At 38.7% G+C, this 16520-nt stretch overlaps 1 protein-coding gene across 1 annotated transcript in view; it reads right to left on the reverse strand.

Moving 5' to 3' along the window:
• SNRNP40 (small nuclear ribonucleoprotein 40kDa (U5)) overlaps positions 1-16520 on the reverse strand; it is a 57806-nt gene that overhangs the window by 33646 nt on the left and 7640 nt on the right. The window contains exons 2-4 of the mRNA XM_006894939.1: positions 10505-10634; positions 9231-9324; positions 6466-6631 (exon numbers count right to left, since the gene is read on the reverse strand). Of these exons, the coding sequence (XP_006895001.1) occupies positions 6466-6631; positions 9231-9324; positions 10505-10634 (390 nt within the window). The remainder of the gene's footprint in view (positions 1-6465; positions 6632-9230; positions 9325-10504; positions 10635-16520) is intronic.

The raw sequence follows: 16520 nt of genomic DNA on the forward strand, positions 1-16520 counted from the left end.
CCAAAGAATTGATGTCTTTGAAATGTGGTAGAATACACAAATACTTTGGACTGTCAAAAGGACAAATCTGTCTTAGAAGTGCAAGCAGAATGCTCATTAGAAGTCCTGGATGGTTGTCTCTCACATACTTTGGGCATGTTTTCAGAAGGGCCATGTTTCCTAAAGTATAGTGTCAACACAGGAGAAGATACTCAGTGAGGCAGACTGATACAGTGGCTACAAAAATGGGCTTAAGTACAGCAGAGATTATGAGGCTGGCTCAAGACTGGGCCATGTTTCACAGAGTTGTAAAGAAATTTGCTATGAGTCCGTCAACTTGATAGCATGGCCTAGTGATTAAGAAGTTGTGCTGCCAACACAAAGAAGGCTGTTCAAATGTACCATGTGGCTCTGTGGAAGAAAGATGGGCAATCTCAACAACGTGGTTTGTGACTGAAAAAAAAATTTTTAGGTTATGATGTTGAAACTATCTACCCTCAATTCTATCTTCTTTCTCTTTTTTTTTTTGTTAAATTTTATTAATTTTTATGAACATTCACAGAGATTCTGGGTTTCCATTCATTCACTGTTGCACTATTTTCTCTACCCTCCTCCCCAGTTTGTTCGTTCCCCCCACCTTGAAAGTGTTTTAAATGTCCCATTGCCACAGTGCTTGTCAAAGCCAGTTCTGATTAATCTCCTTTGTCAGTGTGTCCTTTGCCATTCTCTATCACTCCTCCCTGAGAGAGACCCTGATTCATAAGGAAAAGGGGACAGCGTATTCTCTCAGCTACTTCCTGCTGAAAAGGGACACTGTAGGTTTCAGGGTGAAGATCTTCTCTCACTACTCTAAAAGGCCCCTTTGGCAATAGGAAACACATAGACTATTATGGAGATTGATTTTGGAATTTAGATGCACTGTTATCAATTGTGCTTTGCCGTATATGTTCATATCCTTGAAGATGTATCATGGAAGTGTTGCAGCCTAGAAGACACAAATCAATCCTATCTTCTATAGAAAAAAACTGAAGCTGTAAGAGAAAATGACTTGATGAGAGACAAGAAGTCAAGCAAGATAAGGACTTATTGTGTGTAGCTGAGTAGGAACCGACTCATAGCTCATCCCTCCAGCGAATCTTCAAAGGTAGTTTAACTGCACAAGAGATAATCCATCTTTCTCCTGCAGAACAACTGGTTGATTAGAACTGTGTGGCTTTGGGATTGCAGGGCAGCTTCTTAACATTAGGCCACCAGAGCTACAATAAGGACTGGAACCTAGAATTGGTGGCTTTCATTATAGCAATGCTCTATTAATGTGTTATTGTTTTTGTTAAGTGCCACTGAGTAGAGCATGACTCATAATGACCCTATGAACAAAAGACTTGAACCCTGTTCTATAATTATCACTGTTTCTCTTATGTTCATAGAGTTTCTAAAGGCAAGTTTCCTTGTTTAGGAAGTGGATGTCAATCCTGCTTCCAAGCCTGTCAATATGGGAGCTCCACGCAACATTGTCCACCATGGGTAATCATTATCACATTTGACACACCAGTGGCACAGAATTCAGCATCACAGCAACCCCAAGTTATCTCAATACAGCAAACTGACAGACCAGTGCTGTACCACTTAGAAGAATGCTCTTCCTAAATAGAATTAACAACAGGCTTGAGGGCCCAACCGACTTTTAAAGCCTGTTCATCAGGTCCTGAGCCACTTAAACAAAAGGCTTCCTGCCCATAGCTGATGGTTAGCTAAATCAAGTAAATCCAATCAGTTCACACAAGACTGAAATAAAACAAACAGTTCACACTTAATTTTTAACTGAAACAAGAGAACCTACCATCCAGAATCTAACTGCTTGACACATTAGCCTCCAAGCTGGAGACTTAGTCAGGGCCCAACTGACTTTAAAATACAAATATTAATGTGAAAGTCTTAAAATGTGCAGTAATTCTTATAATTGCTAAAACATATACAAATGCATACATATGAATTGTTAGTGGTTGCCTGATGTATTTTTTTAGTGGGGAAAGAGAAAATGAGGATTAGCTCTAACAATCCTAGATCTCTATATTCCAGCTAGATAATTTTGTTCCACTTAAACTTGCAGTTCAAGATCATTTACATTTTAAAAAGTGTGGACAACAGAAAAAGGGCCCAGAAACATCTCAATAAATGATGGACAGATCTGAGAAAATAAATCATAAAAAAATCTTTTAAAAGGATAGGTTGTTTCATTCTGAAGAGAAAGGCTGTGCTTCAAGTTTAAAGGTTTATCAACAGAAGGAAAAAATCAGCTTTGGAAGGTCATCAGCTTAAATTCATTCTTGTGGTAAAGAAACAGATTCTGAGCAGGATCTGCAATAGGATTCCTCTACCTTATTTCACGGTTAAGAATGAAAGGTAATTTCAACTCAATTCATGGAAACTAGACCTGAAAAGGGGCTTCAGTTCGGTTGTTGGGGTTTTTGTTGTTGTTGTTGTTTTAAAGTGCTTTATTTCTCCCCTCAAAACCACATAATTCCCCTTATTTCTAGCTCCAGAATAAAGTTCAAACAGCTTAGAATCCAAGCGTTTGTCAATTTGGTCCCGACATTTTACCAGCTTTATTAAATCTTAGACTCAAAAGACATTTTCTTTTACGTCAAATCAATCTTTCTCTTCATCCCCAAAGTCAGAGAAGGCATTTAACATTTGCGTTTATGTTGAATTTTACATACATTTTTTTGTTTTCTTCATCCTAGAAGAGTTCTTTAGACTTTGAGTTCCATGGTCTTGATGATTCTAAAGATTACAATTATTTTGTTGCATATTCCTTGATGTAGATTTGTGTATTGCTTCTTAAACAAGGACATCACTGATAATATTGTATCTTTGCTGTATCCTAGTAAATGGCTCACAATTTTAATGTGTCCCATTTGTAACAATGTACAATTTGATAAATTCATCACAATGTCCATTTAACAGGTGTTACAATTATACAAGTACTTCCCTGCTTTCTAATATAATAAATTCCAGGCTTTCTGGTACCCTCTCTGCCCCAGTCCTAAAATAAAGAGCCCTAGCTCCTTTTAAGGAGCTCTGGTAGCCTAGTGGTAGAAAGATACACTGCTACAACCAGGAGAAGATACACTGCTACAACCAGGAGAAGATAACATAGATGAATGGGACGTTCTAAGACTCAAATCCCTATGCACATCCAAAAACTTCTCCAGTAGGGTAAAAAGGGAAGCCACTGACTGGGAAAAAGTATTCGGTAATAACATATCAGATAAGGGACTTATATCCAGAATTTATGAAATACTTGAGCACCACAACAAGATAAAGGTAAATAATCCAATAGAAAAATGGGCACAGGATATGAACAGGCACTTCACCGAAGACGACATTCAGATGGCTAACAAACACATGAAGAAATGCTCAAAATCCCTAGCCCTAAGAGAGATGCAAATTAAAACAACTATGAGATATCATCTCACCCCAGTCAAAATAGCAAAATTTAACAGAACAGCAAGCAACAAATGCTGGCGAGGTTGTGGAGAAACTGGAACCCTGATTCACTGTTGGTGGGAGTATAAAATGGTGCAACCCCTGTGGAAAGCAGTATGGCGCTTTCTTAAAAAATTGCAAATAGAGATACCATTTGACCCAGCAATTCCACTACTGGGAATATACCCTGAAGAGACCATAGCTGACATCCAAGCAGATATATGCACACCCATGTTTACTGCAGCTTTGTTCACAATAGCAAGGAGTTGGAAACAACCTAAGTGCCCATCAACAAACGAATGGCTAGAGAAGCTGTGGTATATTCGCACAATGGAATACTATGCTGCATTAAAAAACAAGGAACTCATGCAATATTATTCAAAATGGTTGACTCTGGAGAACATTATGCTGAGTGAAATATCCCAGTCACAAAAGGACAAATATTACATGATGCCACTGTTGTAGAATGGGACTGTCCTTGGGGTTGGGGAGAGACTGAGTAAGATGGGTTCAATAATGTATACTGCACTGAAACAGAGGAGGGAGAAAAGTGTTTAAAAGAGATATATAACTAGGTATTTCTGTCATCACAGGAGACTAGAGCGAGGGCTACATGGTGGAGGGGACCTGGGGGAGGGTTTGTAAAACAATGAAAGAATCTTTTCTTTTACTTTTCCATAATTTTTGGACTCATGTACTTATAACTTGTTAGTCAAATTTGTGTCTTCTAGGTTGCAACACCCCCATGATACATCTTCAAGGATATGAACATGTACGGCCAAGCACAATCAATAAGAGTGCATTTAAATTCCAAAATCAATCTCCATAATAGTCTATGTGTTTCCTACTGCCCAAGGGGCCCTTTAGAGTAGTGAGAGAAGATCTTCACCCTGAAACCCACAGCGTCCCTTTTCAGCAGGAAGTAGCTAAGAGAATACGCCATCCCCTTTTCCTTATGACTCAGGGTGAAGTCTCTCTCAGGGAGGAGTGATAGGGAATTGCAAAGGACACACAGACAAAGAAGATTAATCAGAACTGGCTTTGACAAGCACTGTGGCATTTGGACAAGAACAAACTGGGAGGAGGGTAGAGAGAATAGTGCAACAATGAATGAATGGAAACCCAAAATCTCTGTAAATGTTTATGAAAATTAATAAAATATAATTATAGATAAAAAAAAAAGAAAGATACACTGGATGTAGCAGTTCAAAACCATCATAAGCTCCAAAGAATAAGATAGGCAATCTCCTCTTATGTAATTTAAAGTCTTTGAAAACCCACTAGAGGATCCCCTATGAGTTGTTCTCACTTCATGGCAATGACAGTTCCTTCTAGTAGTATTTAAAGTCCAAGACTTGGGCAGTAAAGTGCACTTGCTCACCTCTACTGGGATGTTGCTGCTCCTAAACCCTGTTGGTGGAAAGCCAGGCAATGTACGTATAGAGAGATATACAAAATACACTAAGATATTTACATTAATTTCCCCCTATGTCTATCACATTGAAAATCATGAAAGTACACTTCCAATTTTAATCTAGTTAATAATAGTTCAAGTTTTCTACTATATGAATATGTCTTTTCTCTGAAATGAGAAGTTAAGCCATCTCTAACTACAGAAGACCTAGGTTAAGAGTTTTCAACTATGGAATCATCTCCCCTCTCAGTTAAGTATAACATGATCAGACACAGAAACCACTTAGGAGAAAAATGTATCAAAGCAGTTAATCCAGTTTGTCTGAATCATCACCTTTAGTTATGAAAAACAGTACATCCAAGTAAAAAAATAATCACTAGTCACTCCTTGCTTAGTCATCAATACCACTTGAATCCAAAGTTAACACCAAAGAATGAACGGTTAGTACTACAAAGCCTTTGCAATTACTTGCTATGCATCAGAGAGCTGGACAATGGCTAGGGAAGATAGGAGGAGAGTTTATGCCTTTGAGCTGTGGTGCTGGAGAAGAGTACTGAATATACCATGGACTTTTAGGAAAATGAACAGGTTTGTCCTGAAGAGGGTGAAGTTGGGCTGCTCCTTGGAGGCAAGGATTCTGAAGTGTTGTCTGACATACTTTGGACATGTTACAAGGCCAGATCAGTCCTTGGAGAGGGACATCATGCTTGGGAAGTGGAAGGAAGGCGCAGGAGAGGAAGACCCTCAATTAGATGGGTTGATTCAATCACTTAGGTAATGGGGATGGCGCGTGTTGTAGATAATACGATTGGCAAGGGATAGAGCAGGGTTTAGGGATGTTGTATATAGGGTCACTGTGACAACTCGACAGCAAGAAACAACAATTACAAAGCAGTGTGTCATTGTGGCTTTAGCCTTGAGACAAGTTACTAACACTTCTTTTCCTTATTGGTAAAATGAGGATGTTGGACAAGATCAGTGGTTCTGTAATGTGACAGCTATGACGTTTAATTACTTAAGAAACATATTAAAAGTTCTGATTCCCGTCCAGAACTACTGAAGCTAGGATATTTTTAACAGGTTCTTTAGTCAATTTTGAAAAGCAAACAGGTTGGAAAACACTGGAGTAAATGGTTCTTACATTTCCATTCTGTGTTATGACCATCATTGTTGAACTTTATGTTTGTTTCTGTAATCTCACAACCTTGCAAAGCATGTGTAGTATCACTGTAGTAAAACTTAAAAACAAACAAACAAACAAAAAAGACCCAACAAAAAATAACAACCCCAATGCTTAGGCAAATTGCCCCTAATCACACAATTGGGTAAATAACTGAGCCAATAATTGAATCTAATTGGTCCATTTTATTTTATATACCAAGATATTCTGTGGTTCTAATGTTACTTTGCAGACTACAAAACATTGACTATTAACCTTCAAAAGAAGAAAAATTTCAAGGGTCTGTTTTAAGAAATGACTGCTAAAACAAAGTTGTAAGAAGAGAACAAAACATAGATGGGAAAGCAAGTAAGATTTATAATACGTAACCTCAAAACCAGCAACATACAGATAGCATACTCACCTTAACTGTACCATCATCACTGCCAGTGCAGACAAGCTGGGGACCTCTCCTAGCTGGATAACAAGAATTCACAAAGGAAGTATGCCCCTTCAGTCTTTTCACCCTCTCGCCTGTTTCACTATCCCACACAGCTACAGTTTTATCTGTGGATGCTGAGAAAAGCATACTAGAAAGTAAGAAGAAGAACAAACAAAAAGAGAAATTAAGTGAAAACAATAGCATTCTCTTTTTTTTTTAAATTATTAAATTTTATTAGTTTTAATGAACATTTACAGGGATTTTGGGTTTTCATTCCTTCATTGCTGCACCATTCTCTCTACCCTCCTCCCCAGTTTGTTCTTCTTCCCCCACCATCCGAATGTCTGTTTTTAATTGTCCAATTGCCACAGTGCTTGTCAAAGTCAGTTCTGATTAATCTCCTTTGTCAGTGTGTCCTTTGCCATTCCCTATCACTCCTCCCTGAGAGAGACTTCACCCCGAGTCATAAGGAAAAGGGGATAGCGCATTCTCTTAGCTACTTCCTGCTGAAAAGGGACGCTGTGGGTTTCAGGGTGAAGATCTTCTCTCACTACTCTAAAGGGCCCCTTGGGCAGTAGGAAACACATAGACTATTATGGAGATTGATTTTGGAATTTAGGTGCACTCTTATTGATTGTGCTTGGCCGTACATGTTCATATCCTTGAAGATGTATCATGGGGGTGTTGCAACCTAGAAAGCATTCTCTTTTTTATCTGTCAAAATTCTGACAGCTTTGTAGGCGATGCTAACCTGGATTTGCTGTGATGCTGAACCTTGTGCCATAGGGTATCAAATACCATAATGGTTTCCCATTGTGGACATTGTTTGGTGGAGTTCCCATTTATAAAACAGGTTTGGAAGCGGGAGTGGCATACACTTCCTAAACCACACACTTACGGAAACTCTATGAATTTGGAGGAACAACTATAGCTCTGGAAAGGCATTAGATCTTTGTTCATAGAGTCGCTATGAGTCGACCTCAACTCGACAGCAATCAACAACAACAGTATGCTTAGACTTTCCTTAGCTACAAAAACCCTATTCAAGCTCTAGACCATATAAGAGCTACCAAAAATTTTAAAAAGCATCCCCCCTCTGATGTCCATGACATATTATACATCTAAAATAGCATTGTTTCCAATCTTATCCTTTGTGATAGGTAACATTTTACATTAGAGACACATTGCACTTGGAAAAGTGTAATTACTCCCTGCTGCTATAGGGCTAAAACAGACTGTAGCACCTTTGGAATTGACAGCTGCGCAACTCCAATGCTTTCTCTATAAACCAAAGCTTTTAGTGTATCTCTGAGGAACTCTTAAGTTATAACTCATTTTACAATATTTTCTATATTCAAATAATACTAGAGTAAAAGGTATAAAGGTTACATAACAGTTAATCCAGGATACTCTAAAAGTTAAGAGGTCAGAGGTGAAAAAAAAAGAGCGTAACAAAATATATAATAATGAAATCAATTAACTTTGTGTAACCACTTTTCTATATATTATCAATAGAAACCATTACCAAACCTGCTGCCATCAGATAGGTTCTAAACTCTATCTACTCTCCACTGTAGTTTCTGAGGCTGTAAATCTTTATAGGAGGATACTACCCATTTATCTCCTGAGGCATGACTGGAGGACTGCCAATCTTTCAGGTAATATGCTGATATATTTTACATTAAAAGCCATTAAAATTCCTTATATTATCAGTATATACCCAATTAAAAAAAGCTTGGAAGCAGGAGTGGCATCTAATTCCGAAACAGCTTGTCTCTGGAAACCCTATAAACTTGGAGAAACAATGAAAGTTATACAAGTGGTCAGGTCTTTCATAGGGTCATTATGAGTTGTCTATGACTTGATGGCACTTAACAACAACATAGCGAGAGCTCAGTTTGTCTGGTGGATAGAAAGTGACGCTACCAAGCCAAAGGTAGATGATTTTAATCTGCGGACCTCAGGCCTGGTTTCAATTGTTTTTGATTAAACGTTCTTCTAAGCGGTATAAACACTGGTCTGTCCACTTGCTGTGCAGAGTTACTCGTGGTTGCTATGATGCTGAACGTTGTGACACTGATATATTAAGTACGATAATGGTTACCCATAGTGGTCAATGTTTGGTGGAGCTCCCCAATTAAAACAAGCTTGGAAGCAGGAATAGCATCCACTTCTGAAATAGCCTGCCTCCAAAAACCCTATGAACTTGGAGAAACGATGGAAGTTATACAAGCGTTCAGGTCTTTGGTTCATAGGGTCACTATGATTCATCAATGACTCAATGGCACTCAACAACAACAACAACTCTATTATTAAGCAGTTATTAAAATAACAATTGCGATAAACACAGATGCTAGGTGAATAAGGATGGGGGCAAAGTTGCAGACAAGATCACATATCCTGCTCTAAAAAAACAAACATAGAAATCAAATAGTTTTGAGCAGAAAAAAAGCCTTCAGGGAAATGGCATAATATTATCTATTTTTTGAGTGGAAGAAACAGGTTTTTTTTTGAGGGTTCTCAAAATTAAGTATGTTACAAAAAAGTTACTGGGCTGGAAATAAGGTAATCCATCCAACGGCACAAAAGATGTACTGCATGCATGAAACATTAAATATTCTACTTAGGATGACAATGACAAGGATATAAAGGTAGATATCCAAAATGCAAGGATTTAGGGAGCAGAAACTCATGGAGGAAGGTGAAAGGATGACAAGAGTTGTCCTTCAATTACGCAGAATACTCACCTGCCATCTGTGTTATAATGTAGCTCCATCACGGCTCCACTGTGTCCCTTCAATGTAGCATAGTTATCACAGTCACCATAGACATTCCACAACACTGTTACAGAGACAGGAGTTTCATCTCATAATGGGGCAAATGACATCAGAAGGAAAAAGTCAAGTGTCAGATGAATCTCAGAATTCTGTGCTTCAGGGTAAATAATGTCCAGGGTTCATTTTGATTTAGATGCTCCAGTTCTGTGATCCTTAACTATAATGGTAGTCAATTATCTTAAAGAAATGGGGATTGCTACAGAATAATACTCATGATTTACTAATGCACTTAAATTCATCAAACCAACTATGCAAAAGAATTATTATGTATCTGTACTTTATTGTGTATATGGCTACTTTTAAGTAACACTCACCAAAGTTTTTTCAGTTGCTAGAGCAACTTCCCTGTGAGATGTTGTTATTAAGTATCAAAAAGTTGCTTGTGACTCATAGTGAAACTATGCACAACAGTTCTAAAACCTGTTCTATCCAGAGCCAGCTTCACCTTCTCTGACACAACTAATCTCTTTACCCGTCACTGAGTCAATCCATCTCATCCTGGGTGTTCCTCTCTTGCACTTCCCTCCACCCTTCCAAGCATGATGTCCTTCTCTAAGGACTGCTCTCTCCTTTAAACATGCCCAAAGTATGTCAGATGAAGCTTCAAAATCCTTGCCTCCAAGGATCAGCCTGCTTTCAATCTCTCTAGAATGAACTTGTTTGTTCTCCTAGCCGTCCATGGTAAATCAATACTCTTCTCCAGTACTACAACTCAAAGGGTCTGTTTGTTAAAATATGTCAACTGATATGCCATGAATTCGTGGGGCCTTGTTTTTGTTGCCAACTCCTTCAGAGTACCTTGAACTTCCTACTTCATCACCATAGCCTACTGATTAAAATGTATTAATCTGTCAAGCCAAGGCCTCATCTTGATAAATCGCTCAAAATTTTTGTGGAGGAAGACAATCTTAAACTATAGCAATTCACTTTACAACTAATTATGCAATTCCTTCTGCATTTACCACAAAACCCCTGAATTCTACATTGAAGATGGTTCAGCCTTTTCATGTTCCTATTCATTATGTTAGGTATGTAGTTTATCATGTGCCTCACCTTCAGAAATTATCAATTTACGAATACTTTCTGTGGTATTCTAAGTTTTGGTTTTTGTTATTTGTGTTTTTTTTTTTTTAAAAAATATTGAGTAGAGAGCAATTACATTAGATTAAAAAATTATGCCTTACGTATCAGTCGGTCAAATCCTGCAGATGCTAAGGTGGATCCATTGGGGTGAAACTTGCAACAATATACTTCTCCTTCATGTCCTGAAAGCAGCATAATTGGGGCTTGAAGAGAAGAACATCTTGGTGGTCCCTAAAGAAAAGAAAGACTGCATAGAGACAAAAGAAGCAGCAAAACTTGGGGGGGGGGGGAAGGCAGGCAGAACAATGTCTAAGTGGATTTCAGGTCTTCACATCAACCCATGCCTCTAATTTGATTTGTTGTTGTTGAACTTTCCACTATCTATCTGTTATACATTCTTCCTTTTCCATAGCCAATTTACTTCTTAAACATGTTAAACTCATTTTGCATTTTTATGTTCTTATGTTTGTAATTCCTCCTAGAACTTTTCATGTTTTGATAGTTTCAAATGCTTCCTCCAGAATGCTGTTTCTTGACTATTCAAATAAAGTAGTGATAATGAATCCTCACCTATATTTCATTAATATTGATTATATCGTGGACTCCCAGAAGAACAAACAAATCTACAAAGAAGAAAGAGAACCAAAATGTTTCTTGGAATTAAGGATGATGACACTTTTTCCTTGCTTACTTGGGTTATATTTTCAGAAAGACTCAATCCTTGGAGGTACACATCATGCTGGGAAAAGCAGAGGGTCAGTAAAAGAAGACCTTCAACGAGATGGACTGACACAGTGACTATCATAATGGGACTGAGCATAACAGACTGTGATAAGGATGCTGGACAGGGCAAGGTTCAAAGCTGGTTATGAGTGAGCTGAAGTCAAATAGATGGCACCTAACAACAACAACATTATTCATGTATCCTACTCATTACTATCTGAAATTTGTGCATTTGCTTACATATTTTCCCATTTCCTCCCACTGCAACAGAGGCTCCATGCAGAGATCTTCTCTGCAACACGAATGAATAATGATTAATGAATGATTTAAATTGAATGGATAATAAATGAATAAATGAATGAATGAATGTTTAAAGTGAACTAACAAGCCTGTAAAAATTAAAGAGTATTTGGGACAGTGAGTTTTACCATATCCTTGGACATTAAGCCTAGGCTGAGGTAATTCACTTCCTAAACCTGAGCAGATAAATTTCCCTTGTTGTCATGTGCCGACAAGTCGCCTGTGACTCATAGCAACCCTATGTACAACAGCCCTAAACCCTGCTCTATCCTGTGCCAATCGCATTGTCTCTGACACAACCATTCCGATTACCCCAGTCACTCAATCAATCCACCTCCTAGAGTGCCTTCCCCTCCTGCTCCTGCCCTCCACCCTCCCAACCACGACATCCCTCTCCAAGGACTGATCCCACCTTGCAACATGTCCAAAGTATGTCAGACAAAGCTTCAGAATCCTTGCCTCCCAAGAGCAGCCTGGCTTTACCCTTCTCCTGGCAGTACATGGTACATTCAACAGTACATGGTATATTCAACACTATTCTCCAGCACCACAGCTCAAAGGCATCAACTCTCCTTTTAATTTCACTTATGAAACAGAAAAAAATAGCTACACTGATAATAATCCTCTAATTTCTCCAGTGGTTCCCTGTTTATTCACTTACTTAAGAAAACACCATGTGTGAAAGGAACTGTTCTTGGCACTATGGAAATAGTGGTAAACAAAATAAACAAGAGAGCTGGCATTGTACAGGAAAGGAGAGAAGGAAGATGAGAGAAACAAGAGATGGGTTTGGTAGGTAGTGTAAATGGTTAATAGGGTTGGGCGCCAACTTAAAGGTTGGTAGTTCAAGCTCACCTAGAAGTGCATAGGAAGAAAAGTCTAGCTATTCAGTCCAAAAAAATCAGTCACTCAAAAACCTCATGGAGCACAGTTCTAACCTTGCACACATGGAGTCAACATGAATCAGCAACTTCCAGTTTATGTGCCACAGTGAAAAAGAAAGCAGGAATGTAGTTTAAAGAGTGTAAGGTTATTTCAATATAAACCAGGCAGGTCAGGAAAGCATTCCGTGAAAAAGTGGTATTTGAGCAAAGATAACAGAAGCTAAGAGTGTAAAGTACACAGATGCTCCAAAAGTGGGAGCAACAAATCCAAACTTCTCAGACAGGAGGAGCACAAAAGCTATGTGGCTGGGGCAAACAAGCAAATGAGGGCTGGTAGACCAAAGAACTAAAGGAAACAGTGCAAAAGAGTGTAAGGAGTTCAACTTTTACTTTTTTTTTTTTATTTTTGTGTGAGTGTACTGTCAAATCAGATATGACTGGTACAGGAGGAGATTGTCCCTCCTTTTCCCGGCAGAGCATCTGGTGGATTCGAACCGTGTGCTTCTGGGATTGTAGTTGCAGCTCCTTGCCACCAGGCCACCAGAGCTCCCCTTCAACTTTTACTTTGAGGAATGCAGATGATTGGAAAATTTTCCATAGAAGAATAAAGATATGATTTATATTTTAAAAGGATTTCTATTGATGCTGACTGCATATAACAAAAGAAGAAATAGGAAGACAAGTTAGAAATGATCTATTGCAATACCAGTGAGAAAACAGAATGAACAAGGTGATGATGCAGGAAGAAGTGGTACACTGAGGGTGATACGAGCAAGATCTGAGGAACTGAAAGAAATAAGGAACACATGTTTCCTAATAGAAGTGGAATGAGCACTATCTCTTACTTTACAAAATTTAGTTAAGTGCATGGATTCTGAAATCAGACTGGCAGGGCCAAAAATGTTTCTGTATGTACAGTTAGGTTCTTTGTAAAATTCTTAATAGCAAAAAAAACCCCCAAACAACCAAGTGCTGTCAACAGACAAATTGTACTAGGTACATATAATGGAATACTCTTTAGCTCTGATTAAAGGATGACTTATTAAAACAGAATGTAGATGAAAATGGAGGGCATTATGCTCAGTGGAGAACTCAATCACAAAAGGATAAGTAGTATATGATCTTACTATTTTAAAAGAACATGACAGATATATATGGAGGTGCGTGTGTGTACACACACACACACACACACACAAAATATAATAAAATCAACGTTTACTGGTGGTTACCAATGTTAGGTTGGGGGAGGGTCACTCTAGGTAGCATCTAAATAGATATTGTTTTGAAGGAAAGAAAATATAACATCAAATGTGGTGAAGTATGCAGAGCTTGACCAAGATCAATTAAAAAGTAAGAAAAAAACAAAAGAAGGGTATTTTTGGTAAATGTTGGGATGTACACAATTGTGTAACAGCTAAATAATAAGAATGCAGATGCCTGTGTATGTATATATAAGCATATAGGTATATGTGTACATATATACCCAAACCAAATTCATTGCTGTCCAGCTGATTCTGACTCACAGTGACTCCACAGGACAGAGTAGAACTGCCCCACGACATTTCCAAAGCTGTAAATCTCTATTGAAGACTGCCATATCTTTCTCCTGAGGAACAGCTGATGGGTTTTAGTTGCCAATCTATCATTTAGCAGCCAAGTGCTTGAACCACGGTTTCTATGCACGTATATACACGGGCATAAATATTTAGCTATATGTACTCACTAGTCTGTGTCAAAAAATTTGGAAGACAGCGACCTGGCCAACTGACTGGAAGAAATCCATTATTTGTTTCATTCTGGAAAAGAGGATCTAACAGAATGTGCAGAAACTATGGAATAATATGGTTATATAATTACTATCACATGCTAGTAAAATCTTGTTGAAGATTGTTCAAGAACAGCTGGACCAATACATCAATATGGAACTGTCAGAAATTCAAGCTGGATTTAGAATAGGCTGTGTCATGACGAGTATCATTTCAGATGGCAGATAAATCTTGGCTTATACATTAGAAAAAATGTTGGTTTTTATCAACTATGGATCATAATAAATTATGGCTAACATTGAGAAAGGTCATTACAAAGACAGAGGAGGGGTAAAAGACTGAGATGGATGTCAAAAGAGACTCTGAACATTGTACTAGAGCACTGAGAAGCCAAAGCAAAGGGAAGAAATCAGTAAGGAGGTAATTCAAAGATTTCAAAGGGCCACACAGAAGGGCAAAGCAAAGCATTATAACAAAATGTGTAAGAGCTGGAGTTAGAAAATCAAAAGGGTTAAGCTTTCTCAGCATTTCTTAAACTGAAGAAACTGAAGAACAAATTCAATCCTTGAACTGCAATACTTAAAAATGTTATGGAGAAGAAAAAAAAAAAAAAAGAATGTTATGGGCAGAATACTGAATGATCCAAAAAGCGTCAAGGGAAGATGGAAAAGTGTACCAAAAAAAATTGACACATAAGAATTTCATGAAACAACATATGACAGTACTTGAGGAATGTTTATCCGTGTTTCATTGACTAGGCTAAGGTATTTGACCATGTGGTGGATCACAACAAATTTGGCTAGCCTTGAGAAGAACGGGAATGAATCCAAAACACTTAATTGTGCTCATGTGAACTCTACACTCGGACCAGGAAGCAGTCATCAAAACAGAGCTAGGAACCACTGTATGGTTCAAAATCAGGAAAGGAGTGTGTCAGGGATACATCCTATTTCTGTATCTTTTCAACCCATATGTGAGAGGCTGGGTTTTATGAGGAGGAAAAGTGGCATCAGGATTGGAGGAAGACTCATCAACCTTTGTTATGCAGATGACACAACTCAGCTTGCCAAAACTGAGGATGACCTGAGGCATTTGCTGCAGAAAGGTCAAGGACTGCAGACTTCAATACAGACTGAAGCTTAACATGAAAAAAACAAAGCTCTCACTACTGGGCCAATTGGCAGCACCATGATGGATAGAGAAGAGATCTAGATTGTTCTAAAGAGTAATAAGGGGTGCCTGATGGTACTTTCAAGTCATGGTATTTTCAATTGTGTCCTTTTTATCTGAAAGTTGGACAATAAAAAAGGATGACTGAAGAAGAATCGAAGCCTTTGAGTTGTAGTGTTGGAGTACTGAATATTCCATGGACTGCTGAAAAAAAAAACACAAGTCAGTCCTGGAGAAAAGGCAACCAGGGTGCTTACTGGAGGAAAGGATGGTGAAACTTTGTTACACATTGGGCATATTGTTAAAGAGGGGCCAGTCCTTGGAGAATGACATCAAGCTTTGGAAGATGGAAGGTCAGCATAAGATAGGAATACCGTCAACAAGATGGACTAACACAAAGACTGTAACATGGGCTCCAGCGTGTCAGAAGAGGTAAAGACGGCTGGGGGTAGGTTAGAGTTCAGATCTATTGCTCACAGGGTTGCTACTAGTTGCAGTTGACTTGACAGCCCCTACCAAACACACACACGGAGGTATCCTTGATTTTTGTTAGTTTCCTTTATCCTACTTCATGTTTATGAAAGACCTACATTAGCACTTGTTTTCATCTGAAAAATTCCAGAGTTTTGTGCACACGCGCGCACACACACAGAGGTAGACAGTTACTGTTTGTTCTGCAGTGTGTTATTAGATGAGCATCAGCTCATGCAGTGAGAATGGCATCACTGAGCTTCTTCCCAGGGAACTACATTCAGCATCAAGCTGCCATAGCTCTGAACTGGGTTAACGGTACATGTTAGTGTTAAGTGCTATCTGGTAGATTATTTTTTAATTTTGGGAATATTAAGAATACTTTATCATAAGAAGTAATGGTAATTGTTTCTTCACTTCAAATTATTTTGGTTTACAATGTTTCACATGAATGTTCTACTTTCAAATAGCAAGAAAATTCTGTAGATGTAAGCTTATGCATACATTACATAATTCAATCAGGCAAGGAGTTGTGGTGGCACTGGACATTCTGTGCTTCTAATTGAAAGGTCAAGCGCGGGGGCGCCCCCGGGGGGAACGCACGCCGCTGCCTGCCAGACTGGGGGGAACGCCGCCGCCAGATGAGGGAACGCCTCGAGAGGGACCCATAAGAGACCTGGGAAGAACAACAGTCAGCCACCTACCGCGGAACTCCAGAGGAGCGAAGACTGTGAGACCCCAGAGGAACAAAGACTACCGGACACTGTGGGACCCCCCTGCAACCCACACCTGTGTGACCCTTA

Source organism: Elephantulus edwardii, unplaced genomic scaffold (genome assembly GCF_000299155.1).
Source record: "Elephantulus edwardii isolate Elephantulus edwardi_28Jun2011 unplaced genomic scaffold, EleEdw1.0 scaffold00152, whole genome shotgun sequence".
NCBI lineage: Eukaryota > Metazoa > Chordata > Mammalia > Macroscelidea > Macroscelididae > Elephantulus > Elephantulus edwardii.